Raw genomic sequence first — 17,342 nt, forward strand, 5'->3', positions numbered from 1 at the left:
CTCCTCTTTGCCCCTCTCCCTATGCCACCAGAAGCCAGTTCACCAGATCCAGAAGGTCTCCTGAAACAGTTTCTGCTGCTCATCCCATACACATCCTGCACCTGACTTAGCCTGCAGCCCAGCCCTCCACCTGCCTCTGCCCAGCAGGAGACTATGGCCCCAGGAAAGGTGGCACTGCACAGCTCCGGTCCTGCATCCCTGCCTACCTCAGGAGTGCCTCTGGCCCTAAACAATGCAGTCTTGTGGCATCATACTCAAAATGTCTCTCTGCAACTCTATTTTATCGAATAAACCAGATCCCTTTTTCCTTTTTTGTTAACCCTATGACTTTTGCTCATTTCATCGCTACCAAACAGCACAAAACCAAACTTAGCCCTGGCACAAGAAAAAAATAGATCCATGAGATTGTACCAAGTTGTGCTCTAAATTTCAACCTTATTATTCTATGCAAGGAAAAAAGCCACCCTTGAGAGGATCTTGCACTTGTAGTGCCGTCCAGGTTCTTGGAACAGCTATGGCACCCTCCCAGGCTGGACTTGCCCATGGCACAGCGGCACTCAGCGCTGCAGGGAAGGCTACATATGCCATGGCAAGGGAGCACCTCCCAAGAACCCCCATGATGGAGTCCCACATGTGGCGTTTCGGCACTGCCTGTGGGCAGGGGGCTAAACCCAAACACACCATTTCTTCTGCTTTTGGCCCCAGCCCTTGGGTCTGGGATTTCTCATTTCCATCCAAATGCCTTTTGCAAGGGATTATATACTGAGACAGCTCAAGGTTATCGCTTCTGACTGAATTAATAAAAAAAAAATAAAACAAACAAAAAAAAGATTTGTTTGGCTTGCAACAGGGCAGAAATACTTGAATGGATGCCTAGTTTTGCTCTGTTAAATCATCCAGAGCACAGGAAAATCTTGAGTTAACAAAACTGCCTAGAGACAAGGAGCAGAACTCAGAGCAATATTGTTCAATTGCCCACAGTTATTCATAATCTATTGCAAACAGCAACTGCTACTTTTGGACAATCAGTTAATCTTGGGCCTTGGCGTGTGGATTTAGATGCCATTGTCTCAGTCACGACACAAAAAATGACTTGTGTTGTTGCTGTTACAGCTTTATTTCTGGGAAAACGTTTGCATGGGTATACCAAACAGAATCCTCAAAGCAATTTTTTTTAGCTGTGTAAAATAATATTCATTTTTAATACTATATGCAACAGCCTTTCAACATCTTATAAGTGTGGCTGCTTCTTTCTAATGCAGGTGGGTAGAAGCTTGAAGGAGTTAAAAGTACAGACATCGGGCTTACCTCTAAATAGTGCATCCAAAATACTACCTTTACGTAGGCACTGCAATATTTGTTTTCATATCCATCATCATCTTTACTTACTTTAGAGCTTTTCCTCTGTTCTACAAAGGAGATGTTAGAAATACTATGACAACCTCATCCAATGCCGGAGTGGTTTAGGAAGGATCCATGTCTGGCTGCTGCGCTACTGGGACAAATCCTAGGAGAGCAAATAGGTACAAAGCACCTTACCCAGGCCAGCAGTGCAGGCTTTGCCATGGCAGGGGGAGGCAAAGAAAAAGGTTATCATCCTGAAGAGCCAGCAGCATTCGTCAGATATTTGTTGAGGAAAGAGGAATATTTTACTGTGAGGTCAATGGGAATTTCAGTCCTCAGGAGATCTGTAAATCTCATTCAGGAACATGCCACTATTTACATAGAGATGAAGAGCCTCTGCTGCCAGTAAATTTGATCGCAACAACCCTGTTGATTTCAGCAGGGCAGGATAAGTGATGAGTTCCTTACTGAGTCAGAGGTTTGAAACACAGGCTATTGAATCCTCACAGCCAGTTGGATTTCCCCTGGAAACTTCCTTCTGTGCCACTCACCAAGCCTGAATTTGCTTGGACTTATGAAGATAAGCCAGCAGGAGAGAGCCTGGGAACAGCAATGGGCAGACTCTGAGGATCCAAAAGAAAGTTCAGAACAGAAGAACTTACTGGCATCTTGCTTTCTAGACCTCAAAAAGAAGTACTGGTTTTGCAGTTGCACATGTGTTTTCCCCCTCCCCAGTACTCTCCACTGCACAGCGATGGGGAGTTTATGGACACCCTTTCCTGCTGGGCAAAATGAGATGACCCAAGGCAGGGGGTTCTGGAGCAGGGGAAGTGCTTGGGCTGGGGGAAAATGACTGCAGCAAAAAAGATGTCCTGACCAGTCTTGCCAGGTCTAAACATAATGCTGCTACCACCATGAGGGCCAGCCAGGATTTGGTCCCATCCAGTGACCTTTGAGATCAGTGTTTCATTCCCTGATCTAAAATTAGGCTTCTCACCCCCTGCACACAGGCTGTGTGCCAGCCCAGCACAGCCATCACCTTCTGGGGAGGACCCATGAGCTGAGTGCTAGCGAGGACAGGCATGGCCCAGATTTTCACACATGGATGGGCACACCTCTCCCACAGCCATGGGCAGTGGGCATTCAAGTAGCTCCGCTGACACAGCTGAAGCAGCTCTGGCTGCTGCTGCAGGGTGGTTTTGGCAGGCAAGGTTTGTTTTGCAGCAGCTGTTGAGGATCCCTTGACTTACAGGCACCCCAGTGCAAGTGCTAGCCTCCAGCTTGGTTTGGTATTCAAGACCTGACGCTGCAGAGCAGGTGCATCAGGACCAGGAGATGGACAACCCAGCCCTGTGCTGTGCAACACAGCTGTGCTATCACAGCTAGGAGCACCAAGCCACATCACTGAGAGCGCAGATGTCCAATGCTACCAAGGATCTTGGCTTCTTGCATCATTTCTTGTAGCTTAACTGGTGGGGCAGTTCCCACTCACCTTCCCTCAGCCCCTGGCTGTGCTGACCTCTGAGGGTACAGTCTTAGTAACCTATTTGCAGTGCAGAAGCCCTGTGAGAAAAGCAGCGTGCATCTTGCAAGTGCACACACAGAGGCTTGTCTAGCTTTACAGAGAGCTGGTCCTTGTGTGTTCATGCACCCCACCCCACTCCCCACACCCATGCCCAAGGGCCTTAGGAAGCTGTAAAAAGAGCAGCAGTGTTATATAAAGAAGCAAGATAAAGTGGTAAAAATAAATATGGGGTAGCAAGCACTGGAGTATCTTAAAAATAGGATGATAAAAACCGATGGTGTTTTTCTGTCAGAGGATCTCTGAGGCTTCACAGAAATGGCAGTATTTCTCAAAACATCTAGGGTACAGGCAAGCATGACACCCCTACAGCTGTGCCAGCCCACAGCTCTTGCAGATCTGCTCCAAGCACCTCGTCCAGCCCTGTCCCAGTCCCGAGCTCAGTGCTGTGACCCCACAGCATGCCCTCTGTTTCCCCGACAGGAGCAGGATGCCAGGAAGCGTGAGTTCCCACTCCTCCGGAGTGAGCGGCGCTGAGATGACTGGGCTTCCACACCGGGAAAACGCACTTCCAGTTTCCTTCAGGTGAAGGGGATAAAACTACACCCTTCCCTTGGTACTGGCTGCTCCTCCCCAAGTCACCACATCAGACTGCAAGCAGGTCCAAACACAGGGACAATATCGCTGCCTCCATTTCATGGGGGAAGGTCATTTGTCCCAGACTATGAAGCCATTTGGCTGAAGGTCTAGGGATAGCAAACTGGGAATGTCCAGCTGCCAGGGTGGCCAGGACAAGGGGACCTCGCTTCCAGCACGTGATGCCTCCTGCCCACTGTGAACATGTGAGAGACAGCTGCACACAGCCAGAAACTTCTGATATGGACCCCTCCTCCAGTCTCCACATCAGGTGGAGGGTGGCAGAGCAACCACAGAAATGCACACCTCCCTCACACATATAAGGGGAAGGGACCACAGCAACCTCAGAGGCAGATTCCTCCTCCACCAGAAATATCATGGTGAAGGTGTCATCAGCCTCAGCTATGGACCACTCCTCAAGCAGCAATATCAGGGTGGGGCTGCAGACCACACTTGCATTACAAGCCTTTCCTTTGATGAAGATTTAGGATGTTCCTGTCAGATTTGAATTCCTGGTTCATTACTCAGACATGTAGGATTTTGGGTGCCAGTAGAAACCAAAATGAGGAAAGCTCTGTATGGTTAGCTTGGTTCAGATGCAGCTGGAGAGGGCAAACAATTACCGTGCAATGTTTGTACAACTAGTAGCAAAGTTCTCAAAGGGGGTTCACACTTTTGAAGCCATCACATCACAGCTTTGCTTCAGGCCAAACCCCCAGTACCAACACCCCTCGAATAGATCTGGGTAAAAACATGTATGTTCACCATCTGGGGAGGAAGAGAAGGAGCCAGAACTATGAGAGAAGGATGAAGATACACTGCTGCAATGCCTGTTGCTACTGAACATAGTTGAAGGCCATCCTGCTTGGCTTTCACCTCTAGATTCAGCAAAGACTGAGCAGATCAATTTTCTCAGTGCAAGGGCAGGCTTTTGTCTGCAGCAAGATGGTTCATGTGAGAAAGGACAAAGAATTTTACACAAAGAGGGGGGAAAAGTTTAATCTGAGAACACCAGTCTGGGCAAACCCTTGAATACTTAAAAAATAGTTTGACAGCATCCAAATTCAACATCTTAGTGCTTTTGACCAGTAAGATATCGCTGGGATTGGCCAGTTCAATGGTTCCTTTTAACCTCAGACTGAGCTATCACAGACATGAAGGAAGAGCCTGCTCCTCACTTACTGCAAAACACAACCTGCACAAGGAGTTCTCTAGAGAAGGCTTCAAAGCCAGCATGACTCTGTGCTTGGTGTGTTTCTGTGACCATTTTGAAAGCCAAGGTACGTTGTACTTAAACCCATATAACTTAACACATCAGACAAAGTATTCATTGCAAATGCATAATTATGTGCATAATATATACCCCATAATCTGTGGGGCAGAAATGAAAACAAAGTTAGGCCAGGGAAACAGCTCATGAAATAAGAGGAAAAGTGAGAGGTTACATCCCATCATCTCCCAGGAGGTGTCTCAGACTGGCTAGAAGCAGCAGTCCCATCAGCCTGAAAGGTTTCAGACTCGTGTCCCAGGAGGTATTCTGCACTCACCTGTTGAAGCTGGGCCCTAGGGCATCTAGAAGAAGTCCGTTAGCTGCAGCCTAGGAGGTTCTCAGTTCATTGACACATAGAGAAACTCCAAGAGGAAGCAGAACTTCATCCTAGGTATTGCCTGGGAGGAGAAGTCCTGGGTCTCCGTCTTTGCTCGCCACTATTTGCATGGTTTACATGAAGCAACCATCACCCATCACAGGAACTTTCCCACAGCGGTTGGTACGGAGTGACACAATCTGCATGGTGAACTCGGGTCCCCTCACTTCCCATTTCACGCTCTGTTCCTGCCACTCACAACTACCCTGTTCCTATGCTATAAAGCATAAAGTATTTGGGTATGTCATCACAGTTCTTCTAAGCCTGGTCACTGATAGAGAAAAAGTTTCTGTTACCATTATTTGCAGTCACGATGAGTACTGGAGAGGAAGACACCTCAATCAATCAGAAGTAACATATTTTGGTGTGCACATCATCCAAAAAATCCTTTTATGACCTGAGTGTCCCAAGTTAAAATGCACAACAATCTTGAGAGCTGGATCCACCCCTGCTAGACCTCCCACCAGTTACTGGCTGCTTTGCCTTAGCTGCTGAGCAGTGGCAGTGCCTTTTGAGCCAGCAAGTTGCTCTACAGGTTACTGAGCTGCCACGTCCCTCTACTCAGGCAGAAGAGCTGAGGTCCATCAAAACCTAGCTGACAGTGCTCTGGCCCGCAGGTCTGAGTCAGTCTTCAGAATTTAAACTTTCAGCCCTTTCACTGACCCAAAACTTTATAAACTTCCAAAGAAAGCTAGATAAATGCAGCTGGTGTCATCTCTTGGTCTTTTACCCCACAGTTGAACAAAGACCCCAAATTCTTCTGTTACCCCTGTTTGCCCATGCCCCCACTTCTATGAAAACATCATAGAGTGAACAGAAATAAATAAGGTCTTTCTGTTCACAGGAGCAGCAAAGCACCCAGTTACAAGCAGCTCAGGATACAACATATGCAGTCTCCATCATACACTCTTTCATGTACCTCCCCTAGCACTGCAGGGAGGCCAGCCACCACAACAGCATCCTTCCCCATCCCTCTCCCCAAGCTGCTGAGCACCTCACCCCCCATGGAAAAGCTACTGGACATTACCTGACCCTCATTTTCCAGTCCAACCCCACAATGAGACCATTTTCTGACCCTCACAAGCTCTACTTCAGGCAGTTCTGCTTGGGCTTTTGTACCTCACCACCTCCAGGAGATGGTCCCCAAATCCCCAGCAGAAGGTAACAGGCTAGTACCTGCTCACCCAGAAAGCTGCTGCTAGCCACCTGCACCCAGACCTGCTGCTTTTACATCACTGAAACATGCACAGCTGGAATTAATTAGGACAAATGAGTTAAGCTCATGAAAAATATTACAGGGAAACTGATAGTTCTGGTAATAAAGGTAAATAAAACAAGCTTGAACAAAAAATCTCAAATACTGTTCAATGAATAAGCATATTGAATTAATGGATTCCAGGAAGAAAACCTTAACCCTCATAACAATCTCCTTTTTGACACACCTTTAGCTGGCAATGAAGGATAACAGCTCTTGGGCATGCTGAAAGAGGAAATTAAAACTTCACTTCAAAAATAATCTTATCAACACCACTTGTTTATAGTCTCTTCATTTTTACAGGTAAGACAAATCTTTCGTTGCCTAGTGCAAAGGTTTTACAACTTTTTTTTTTTTTTTTTTTAGTAGAGACACATCCCTTTTGTAGGCTCCCACCCAGCTAAATTTGGGGTTTAGGACTGCTAGTAAGAAAGTCTTTGATGCTCTATATAAAAGAGGTGAACAATCCCATGTAAGTTCACTGTTCAAATTTAAGGGAGCATCTGCAAAATTAGGTTACAAATCTCTGAAGCACATCTTGCTTTTAAGTGTGGGTTGCAGCTGAGAAATGTATCATGTATATTATGGAAGTGTAAAACCCCAATTTCTCAAAATCACAGGCTGAAGATAGCATCTTAGACAGCATAAACTATAAATGCAGAGTATCAGAGTAGCCTATGCAATACATTCTGAGTGGTTATGGGGCACAGTAAAATTCCCGTGCAGCACTAGAAGATGTGCAGCCTGGTGTAACGTGGTTAGCCACTACCCAATATTATATAAGTAAATGCAAGATGCCTGTCTAGGAAATCAGGCTACATAGACAAGCAATATCGTGCTGGTGTACCAGCAGGAGGTCAAAGTTCTTCAGGTAAATAAGGGCACCCAAAGGATGACACCTAAGCTCCATGTTTTTAATTTAAGATGCAATTACAAGTTGCTTCTTGTTCCCCTGTCTGCTGGCAGAATTGCCCCAGCCCCACTGAAGTTAACATACAGTAGCTGCGGACGAGGCCCAGCAACAGATTCTACTATGTGAATCCACTTTGGATCCCACATAAATCATTCTGTACAGACATTTATCCAAGAAAGGATGCCTGCAGATTTGCAGCTAACACCAGCTGAACATCAGAATTCCTTGGGCTTTCCCACATTTCTTGGTGCAGGAGTCTCCTACATTCAGGGTCTCCTGTGTTAAGACTTTGGTCTCATAAAACAGTAGCACTGCTGCTGAGCCAAATGCAAAGACCCCCTGACCATTTGAAGAGAGATTTCAGTGGGTCTGAGACATGTCACTGAGCCCCTTCCCACTGCAGATTCACAGCACACCAGGGGCCTGACACGCCTGCACCCTGCAGAGATCACATAACTGAGGAGGTGAGACGCAAACCAGCCTCAGGGTACTCCCTGCATCCAGAGCAGCATCCTCTGCTTTCAGCCAGCCGTGAACATTGCCTGCCCAGCCATGCCCAGAGCTACGTGTGTGTGTGTAACCCCCTGACCACACTGGCCTCACCGGTGCCCTTCAGGAGCTTTGTCCCTTTGCTTCCTGCAAGAAAGGGTCATTGGACACAGCGTCAAGCTCGCCTCCAGCTGCACTGTGCTGCCCTAAAACTGGCTGTAACTGCAGATGGCAAGCCTTGCCTCCTCTCCCCTTCACACTGCCATTGGAGGTGATGAATCACAGAGAAAGCTGCTGCACTTCAGGGCCAAATCTCGCACCATTTCATGTTTCAAATGATTTTCAGACCGATTTGGCACCCACATTTCTGTCCCATAATGATGGTTGTTTCTGGCCACCGGCTGTCAAGCAGCAAAGGGACCCAACCCCAGGGCAATCCCAGAGGGAGACCCTCCGCCCAGCTCGGCCACAGGCTGGCCTGAGATGAATCAGTGTTTTCCAGAGACCGGACATCATGGGTTTGCCCACTGGGGTGGTCCTTCTGCTTCTGCTTCCTGTTTTGGCAGACATTGTTGGGTGGGAGGGTTTTTTCCCTGTTACCATGGTCTTTTTGGGGAGAGAGTCCCAGGGAGGAAATCATCAGCGCCAGTGGGCAGGATGTCTGCCAAAAGGCACATACTGGGCAAAGCATCTGCTCTCCAGTGCCATGCCCACTCAGCTGGGTGCCTCCTTCAAGCACAAATGTTGGCCTCAGACCATGTCTACTGCTGGGGGATGCCCGCACATTGGACCTGCATAGCCCCCTGAAAGTTGTGCAGCCACACAGGTGCTGAGCGTGGGCATGAGCAGCACCATGAAAGCTCACAATTCACACCCAGCTTTAAGTCTTTGGACTTTTTTTTTTTTTTTTTTTTTTGCGTTTTGCATTTTGCATTAGACCACAGCTATCAGATATAAACCAGAAATCATCCCAGGCACTGGGACCTGCTGCCTGCCCCACTCCCTGCTTCACAGCAGCTTCCCAGGAAAGGAGAGAAGAGCTAGGCTCTGCAGGACCACAATATTTCGACCTTTTTTGTCTCCAGGGCAGCTGCTTCAGCCCAGATCTCACCCAGGTGGCTGCAGAAGATGCTCCACATTGAGGCTATCTAAGCAAGGGACAGCACAGCCCTGGTAGCCTGTACAGACCCTCTGCAATGCCCCTCACCCAGCCACTGCTGTCACCCAGGTGTCCTCTGGCTATCCTCCAGCCATCCCTGGCCGTGACACATGCTTCTGCAGTGTGGCGGGCCCACCACACCCTTGCAGCCAGGGATGCAGGTGCCTAGGAAATCAGGGGCAGAAAGCAGGAAGACAAATGTCCATTCTACAAGTGGAAGACGAAGGTTCCGAGGTTCTGGGGTGAGGAAGGAAGCCCACTCAGTGCACTGTGCTGAAGGTGCTTGATGACACCAGTGCCTCCCGGGAGCGCGGCGAGCCCTGCTCCGGGGAAGGCACATCACCGTGGGCTCGGGGCAGGACCCCAGCGAGCAGGCTGGGCTTTGCGGCACCCACTGCAGAGCCGCAGAGCTTTGGGGGGCACCTGCTCCATCCCTACCGGCGGGGCTCCAAGCACCCAGCACCATCCGTCCAGACCCTCGGGACCCTCCGGACACGCCGCGGGGGGCTCAGCCGCTCCGCAGCGTCCAGCCTGGGGCAGCCCTTCCCGTCGGCGGGGATTTCTCGTTTCCCTTTGGCTCGAACCCCTTTTCGGAGGGGAGGCGCGCCCGGAGTTTCCCAGCCGCCGCCGGGCTCCCTGCGCGCCGGGTCCCGCCTCCGCGCCCTCCCCTTATAGCCGGGCTGCCCGGGGCCGGCAGCCAGCCCGCCCGCCCGCCCGGAGCCGCCCGCCGCCCGCTGCCCGGGGCCGCCCGCCCGGAGCCGCCGCACAGTAAGTCCTTCGTGCCGCCCGTCCCTGCCGCCGGGCTCGGGGCTCTCCCCTTCCCCGCAGCGCTCTCCCGCCCCGCAAGGGGAGCGAGCGCGAAGGCTCGCCGTTGGGTCTGAGAGAGAGGGGGGGAAATCGGTGAAAGGTGCTAAAGGATGGATTCCCGGATAAAGTGACAGGTTTCAACCCCACCTGGTAATTAGCAGGGTAGAGAATAAATCGGGCTGCTGCGAGAAGGCAGCGGTTTCAGGCATCATGGGGCTGCGGGACACAAGAATATGTGTCTGGCAATTGCACTGTGGCAGCTGGGTTTGATCTCTGTGTCTGCCCCAGGTTTCAGGGCATGAACGCAGGCTGCCAGCGGTGACTCCTCTTACCCTCCAACCCCTTCCCCAAAATCTGGGTGTCGACCTTTGGCACCAAAGCATCCTAAACCTAGATCAGGCACCAGGATCCAGATTCAGCATGGCACTTCCCACCACTCCCTCCTCTTTGTTCAGAATGAAGTGCTTTTCTCCCAAATCGCAGGAAACTAGTGGGGTTATGATTCACCCAGCCCAGCTGCACTGGAAAAACACCATTTTGGTGCCTGGATCCTGTATGGTCCCCGGCAGCTGCTGTGCCCTGCACCCTGCCAAAGTCACTGTACCGAGCTGGCACACTTCTGTATTGCCATGCTCACTTGTTTTGTGACTTTTTCTTTTTTTTTTTTTCTTTTTCTAGTCAGGGAAGTCCCACTGCCCCTTTTCCCAGAGCGCTGAAGATGTGTTGAAATTCCCCCACATCCACTGCGTCAGCTCCTCAGGGCCACCATGAAGGTTCATCCTCAGGGTTAGGGTCATTAGTGTGTTCAAGGTAGGATTTCTTCTCGAGACTGCTGCAAAGTAAGGAAGAGACTTTCTGTGACTGGAGCGTATGGCTGATCTAGAAGCCATGGTTCCTCACCATCACACCCAAGTTCAAAGCAGAAAACCTGAAGAAATGGTCATTCTCCAAAGCATTCAACCACCTGCCCCTACCAAGGGACTTTGAGGCTTGCCAGTTCCGATAGAGCTGATCAAACGGCAGCAGAGAACTTGGGAAAACTGAGATTCAGGTTTGCTTCAGTCACCTTCTCTGTAAAAAGAGGCCCAGAAAGCCAGAGTCTGAAAGTGCCTGTAGAGGTGAGTGTTCCAGGAGCTCTAGGTCTGGCTCCCAGGGAATATGTGTTTCTTCTCAGTCACTGTTAGCTCTAGCAGTGAACTTTGCAAACTCCAGTCCTGAATGCAGGATTTGTCTTTGGGAATAATATGAAAGCAAAATCCTAGATCGCAGTTAACTGGTTTCTCTTTCAGCAGTAGCAGTTTAAAATTATACTGCTCAGATTTGAAGAGAGAAGAAAAAGGAGCATATTACACTACATTTTCTCTGCTTTGCCCCAATAACAATATATATGTCTAATTTTCTTTTCTCTTTTGCTGTTTGAAAAATTCTCACTAACAACAGGAGATGCTGGTTTACAGGACCGTTTTCAGTTGTGCTTCAGTAATTTAGGGAAATGAAATTCTTGTTTAAAAATGATTGAGGCACCGTGTAGCTCTCTTTACGTCATTCCCCAGACAGGTGATAACATGGTTTAATGCTGGTTTAAAGCACCTCACACCAGGTGAGATGCCCAGGGATCCTCTGCCTGATCTGCCATTCTCCAAGGTCCCCTGGGTCCCCCACCGTCCCCAGCCCCATGGGGGTGCCTGACAGTGCTAAGGCACGTGGGTTGAACCCCCTGGGGAAGCTCTGCTGCTGCCTTGACTTTTTTACTGGGGTCAGGTTTTGTTTCCCCTCAGGTTTTGAATCCATTAGGAGCAGAGCATGGCCACCATCAGGATAGCGCTGAGCCACATGGGCTGGTGGGCGTCCATAGGGGTCCATGAACAGGAGCATGGATTTGAGCAGCACAGTAGAACTTCAATGTGGGGCTGTTGGTGGCCCAGCTCATCTATGGACTGTGATTTCCCAGGCACAGCCAAGTGGGAGCCCCCAGCTTCACGGTGTCTCCATTCAGTAACCAACCTATCTAAAAAAAATTGGTAGGAAAAACCCCACCTGCTAGGTGGGCTTCCCAGCTTGCAAAGATTGGGGCTGGCATCTCTGTAGACTCTCTGTTTTGATTTATTAGCAGCTTATTTAGGTGTCACCGCATAGCCTGAGGTACACTAAACTCAGACTGTCTACAGTGCTTTACTGCTTCAAAAGATGGTTTGACTCGTGTGGGCAGAGGTGACCCCACTTCCAGAGGGAGCGAGTGATGGGAGAAAAGGCTGATGCAAACTAGAGAACAAACTTTGCTAAATAACTTTGGATTTCTGAGAGGCTGTGGGAGAGTGGGGGATTTCCACTAAAACAAGACATAAATCTTCGCGACATAGGATGTCAGCAGGCTGGAGAGGATTAAAGATCCAAACAAATGCTTGTTAATACTGGCAGCAGCTCAGGACAAAGACGTCAAGAAAAAGATCAGCAAAAGCTTTCAGAATAGGGGTAATCGGTAAATCTCTTCCCCTGAGTGCTCTCTGGCACACGATGAGCCGCCGCTCGCAGATGAGTTGATTCCTAAGCGTGCAGTGTGAAAGCTGTTTCCTTTGGGGAGGAAAAGGAGAGGATAGGAAGCCACCATGCCCAGAATCTGGATTGTGTCCTGTGTCATGGCTCTGCTCCAGGTGCTTCCCTCACCCTTGCTGCCCACTCCAGAGAAGCTCCAGCCTGGAGGTACAGGCTGTGATCAGCACCATGCTGAGAGCTTGCTGGGTCCTTCTCCAGCCACGCTGGCAGGCAACAGCCCCGCTGTTGTAATTGTGCAGGGCCTCTGTATGGGGTAGCAGAGGATGCTATGCGAGCCGTGCTGCTTTTCTGGTTGGAAGCCCTAAGCCGAATATACTATGTCAAAAGTAATTGGAGCTAAAGACTCCCCTGGCACAAACTACAGTGCCACATAATGATAATCATGATGACGGTAACAGTGAATCAACAGTAAATTAGTAATAATGGTGAGCTGGGATCTGTGTGGAGTCTTGACCTTAGATCATTAATTTTTTACAAGACTTTCATCTGAGCTCTGTGCCTGGGAAATTTTTCAGCATTTCCCAAAATGTTAACTGCTAAAATAATTAGGAGCCCGCTGGAGTTCTAACAAGCTTTCATTTGTGAGCAGAACACAGGCATAGAGGAGCAGCCCGTGTGAGCCAGAGCTGAGCTCCTGGCATGTCCCGCCTGCCGCAGCAGGCAGGAGCAGATGCTGGTGGGGGCAAAAGGACCAGTGCTGGCACAGCATCACCTGCCCGTGGCCTCCAGCTGTAACTGGTGCCACCTCCTTTTAACTGAGCATTTCTTGTAGAAAGTGTTTTCTGTTCTATAAGAAAGTATCTTATAGATGTTTCTTAAGTAAGTTCTCGGCCATCTAATGATAAAGGAAAGAGATGGAAGGGGAGGTTTTGGTACCACTTGCCATAAGAGACTGAGGCTACATTTCAAGGCGGAACTGGAAGCTGGGGTTTACTGGTATTTCCTGCTGCAGATACGTAGGCAAACCAGCAGTGGCAAACTGATTAACACCAGGTGAGCATCCAAGCTGGCCAAATGTGAGTGAGCATGGTAACTCTTGCATTGACAGTCTTACTCAGATGCTTAACTCCTTTGGTGTTTATTAGTTCCAGATGAAAAAGCACACCCAGACATGCCAATATTGCAAACAGTTCTCATGCTGCTGATGTGCAGCCCTGGGTGGGTGAAAACACTGGACTTGATTTTGTCTTCTAATTCAGCTGTGGGATGTTTTTAGGCAGGTCAGGGCATAGGGACATGCTGCAGACAACAGCTCTGTGTGCTCTGCAGAGGGGCTGCAGGGGCTTGCCCAGGCTGCAGCTGGGCAGCTGTGAAAAACTGCCAGCTGTGGAAAACCTAAATTTTTTTAATCAGCTTAATTGTCCCCTTTATGGACTCTTTTATGCGTAGTGTCATTTCAGTGGTTTTCAAAGATATATTACATTCATCTTAGTATTGAAGAAGCAGCAAAACAATTGTTGAAATCCATCTTTCTGATCATCGTTCATAAAACAAAAGAATCTGAAAGCCACCTTTAGCTGTAGGAAAAGAAGTACTTTATTTAGAAAGCAAAAAAAAAAAAAAGGAATAATAAATGCTTTGTTTAGAATAAATGGAGAGAGAGAAAGGACTCGTCTGAGTCTGTGCTTGAACAAACAGGAAGGAAGGGATTTGGCAGAATTAATCTAAACACAGCCTTGTATTAGGAAATGCAGGCTAAGAAAACAACCTCACAAAAATTAGGAAAGTCCCAAATACTTATAGAGCACCCCTGTTACAATGATACTGTTTTGTAATGAAAATGCAACAAAAAAGAGCTCTTTTTCCACCGTTTTTAGGATTCTAATGGAACATCCTGACTAGAGGAGCCAGAGTGGGAAGTTTTCCTCCCTCCCTCCCTCCCCCACCCCCTCCTCAGTGAGTGTGCTAGAGGAAGAAGTAGGTACATGGCTTGAGCCATGACTCTGCTGCTGGGCAGCTCTGGGGTTCAGGCCCCCTTTGCTTGCCCACACAACCAGCCCTACAGCCCTGGGGCATGAGGGCTCGGCTGAGCAGGACCCCCAGCAGCAGCCCCACACCTCTGGCAGCCCCCACTGTCCCACTCGGCTGCAGCACCACCTGAGGTTCACATTTTGACCCAGGTCACAGATCACCAGTTCAGCATAGAGGCAGCAAGGTCGTGCACACACACACACACACACACACACCCTTTCTGTCCTTCCCAAATAAGTTTTCATCTTCATTGTGCTTTAAAAGCAAAAGTGTTACCAACCCTGAACATGGCCTGGCAGCCAAAGCCCAAGAAGGGAAGCTTTCAGCCATGCCAGGTGCTAACTGCTCGCTCTACCACCCGGCTGCTACCACTAACTTGATGCTTCAAAGCTCTCCAAGCTGCCAGGAGCCAGCAGGAAGAATCATAATTAAAACCAAAAGCCTCAGTCTTCCAACCAGTTTGCCCAGAAATAATTATCACAGTTTGTATCAGCATGATACATATCAATGGTATAAACTTAACAAGGGTATTTGAAAATCACCACATTGTGTCCTGTAACTGAAGCCAAATTCTTCCTTTATTTACAGCCTGATTCCTCTGCCCTTATGCAGTACAAGTAAGCCAAAACTTGCCAGAGAGTTCTTCATACACAAGTGTACTGGTCTCCCAAAAAGTCACTTAAAAAAAATGTGTTGTTAGAGCAAGGATTGGAAACCATGAGTCGTTTTATTTACAATCGTTATATAATTACAATCATTATATAAATGAATGTAATTATGCAAATAAATCTATAGCAATCTATTAGTTTATACATGTACATAAACTATTCTAAATATAAATTCTAAAAAGATGTTGTTACGATAACAAATTTCAGAAAGGTAGGGGGAAATGATAAAATCCAAAGGAAAAGGGAGAAAGGAAAACAAGTGATGCACAGTACAACTGCTCACCACCTGCTGACCGATGTCCAGCCAGTCCCTAAGCAACAATCTCCCCGATTTAACCTGCAAGTTTATATACCAAGCATGACGCCCCATGGTATGGAATACCTCTTCAGGTCAGCTGTCCTGGCTGTGTCCCCCGCAGTTTCTTGTGCCCCTGCATCCTTCTCACTGGCAGGGCCTGAGAAACCAAGAAATCCTTGACTTAGTACAAACATGACCCAACAACAACTAAAACCGTCAGTGCATTATCAACATTGTTCTCACATCAGAGCCAAACCACGGTGCTGTACTAGCTACTAAGAAGAAAGGTAACTCCATCCCAGCTGAAACCAGGACAGGGACACAGTTAAACCAGCAGCACTTTTGCTCAGCGAAGACTGGCACATACCTAGCTTGGTAGGCTCATCTCATTTCTATGCTGTACTTGCAAATTCAGTGTGCGATAAGCTATGTGGGTGCTTCCACAAACACCTGCAGCCAGATAAGCAGAGATCAGCAAAACCACACCCTGAAGAAGGTGGGAATTGATCCCAATGCCATATAAAAGTATGGGAGTTTTGTGGTTGCTTTGAATAGGCACAGGATGCTTGTCCCACCCACATCATTCATGTGCAGCCTCCATGCACACATTGATACTCCCACAGCATCCCTGTGGGAGAGCCCTGCTCTCCTGTATCTAGATAAGGTTGAGGTCTGAAATCAGGCCATCCAAATCACCCCTAAAATCAGTCATCAATTTTCTCTAAGTTATTTATTAGATCAGAGAGCTGTTTCCATCCTTCAGTTGCCTGGGGTGATGCTGCTCAGGAGCTCTCCTGCAGAGCTGTGCTCATACCAGATGTGTAGTGCTCCCCACACTGCCCACACGGGGACAATTCCCTCCAGAATTTTTCTTTTTTACTGGAAATACACCTTGACATATTGTGCCATGATAATTTTTATGCAAACTGTTATAATCTGACCAGTTCTTTCTGAAATTTACAGGCTAGAAGGAAAATGATGAAAATGTTACCTTTTTTCCAAAGTGGTCCTATTGGAATACGCAATGGATCAGAGGGTTGCATTGGTGCCAACAGGCAACTTGAAAACCCTGCAACATCCGTAGCTGAGCAAATCCCTGCCCGTCCTGAACCTTCTGGAGACGAGATCTGGTCCAGGGACCAGGAGAAGATGAGTGAAAGGCCAGAGGCAGCCTGCAGACCCTCACGAGCATCTTCCATCACGAGCAATGGGAGCTGCACCTCTGCTGGAGACAGCCCTGAAAAAGGCAAGAAAGGAATAAAAGGAATCCTTACAAGTGCACTTAAGAAAATGAAAAAGACCAAGCCACCCAGTGGTAAGTGCTCCTCCATCCTCCTTGCACCACCTCATAGGCCGTAGCTACCTCTAGAGGGGCTGCAAGAGGTGAATTGTCCCCCTGAGAAACAAGGGCACTGACAGATTGGAGTGACTTGGCCAAGGGGCCGTGGGAAACATGGGCTGAGGGAGACACGGTTCAAGTCCTAGTCCTTTGGTACCAAGGGCATACTCCTTGAGGAACTGCCAGTTTGCAGGTTTTCTGTCCAAAGCAAAACTCCTTTTCTACTTCTTATTGGGACTTAGACATCTGTGGGTGGATGAGAAACCAATGCATACCTCTCTGCTCTGCTCCTCCATGAAACCACCACCCTGTGAAATCTCCTCTTCCCCCAGGGACAGCAGTGAGCAGCACACATAAGTCTCTCCCGGGGCTGATGTATGAACATACAGCTCCTCCATGGGCGCCATCCCTGCAGGGTGCTTAGAGAGGTAGGAAAATACCTGCTCAGAGAAACCCAGAACTGGAGAGGAAAGTGCCCCTTGGCACTTCCAAGGCTCACCTGCCACCTCAGAGGACGCATCTCTGTCCTGGTTCATAAACTTAGCAAGCTGTACCTTAAAATAAGTTCATTTTTTAGTCCTACCTGCTTTACTGGGGGGCTCCTACAAAGGCTCGCTGTTTTAGTAAAATTGTCCTATTTCCAGTTAAGTCTTTCCCCCAGCTACTTGGCATCTCTTTCTCCATGTGTCAAATGGTTTCCCTAAGTGGTGTTTCCTTCTTGGCCTTGAATTTGTTCAGCTAA

At 48.5% G+C, this 17,342-nt stretch overlaps 1 protein-coding gene across 2 annotated transcripts in view; it reads left to right on the top strand.

The window, feature by feature from the left end:
• The first annotated feature begins 84 nt into the window (after nucleotides 1-84).
• The window catches only part of TNFAIP2 (TNF alpha induced protein 2), a 29,224-nt gene continuing 11,966 nt past the window's right edge, over nucleotides 85-17,342 (top strand). Inside the window, exons 1-2 of one of the 2 annotated variants that reach the window (XM_080396032.1) lie at nucleotides 85-9,732; nucleotides 16,266-16,576. In XM_080396032.1, coding sequence (XP_080252158.1) covers nucleotides 9,251-9,732; nucleotides 16,266-16,576 — 793 coding nt within the window. In that variant the 5' untranslated portion in view covers nucleotides 85-9,250. Of the gene's footprint in view, nucleotides 9,733-16,224; nucleotides 16,577-17,342 lie in introns of both variants that reach the window. The other variant, XM_080396033.1, reaches the window with a different exon arrangement.

Source organism: Falco punctatus (genome assembly GCF_963210335.1).
Source record: "Falco punctatus genome assembly, chromosome: 7".
NCBI lineage: Eukaryota > Metazoa > Chordata > Aves > Falconiformes > Falconidae > Falco > Falco punctatus.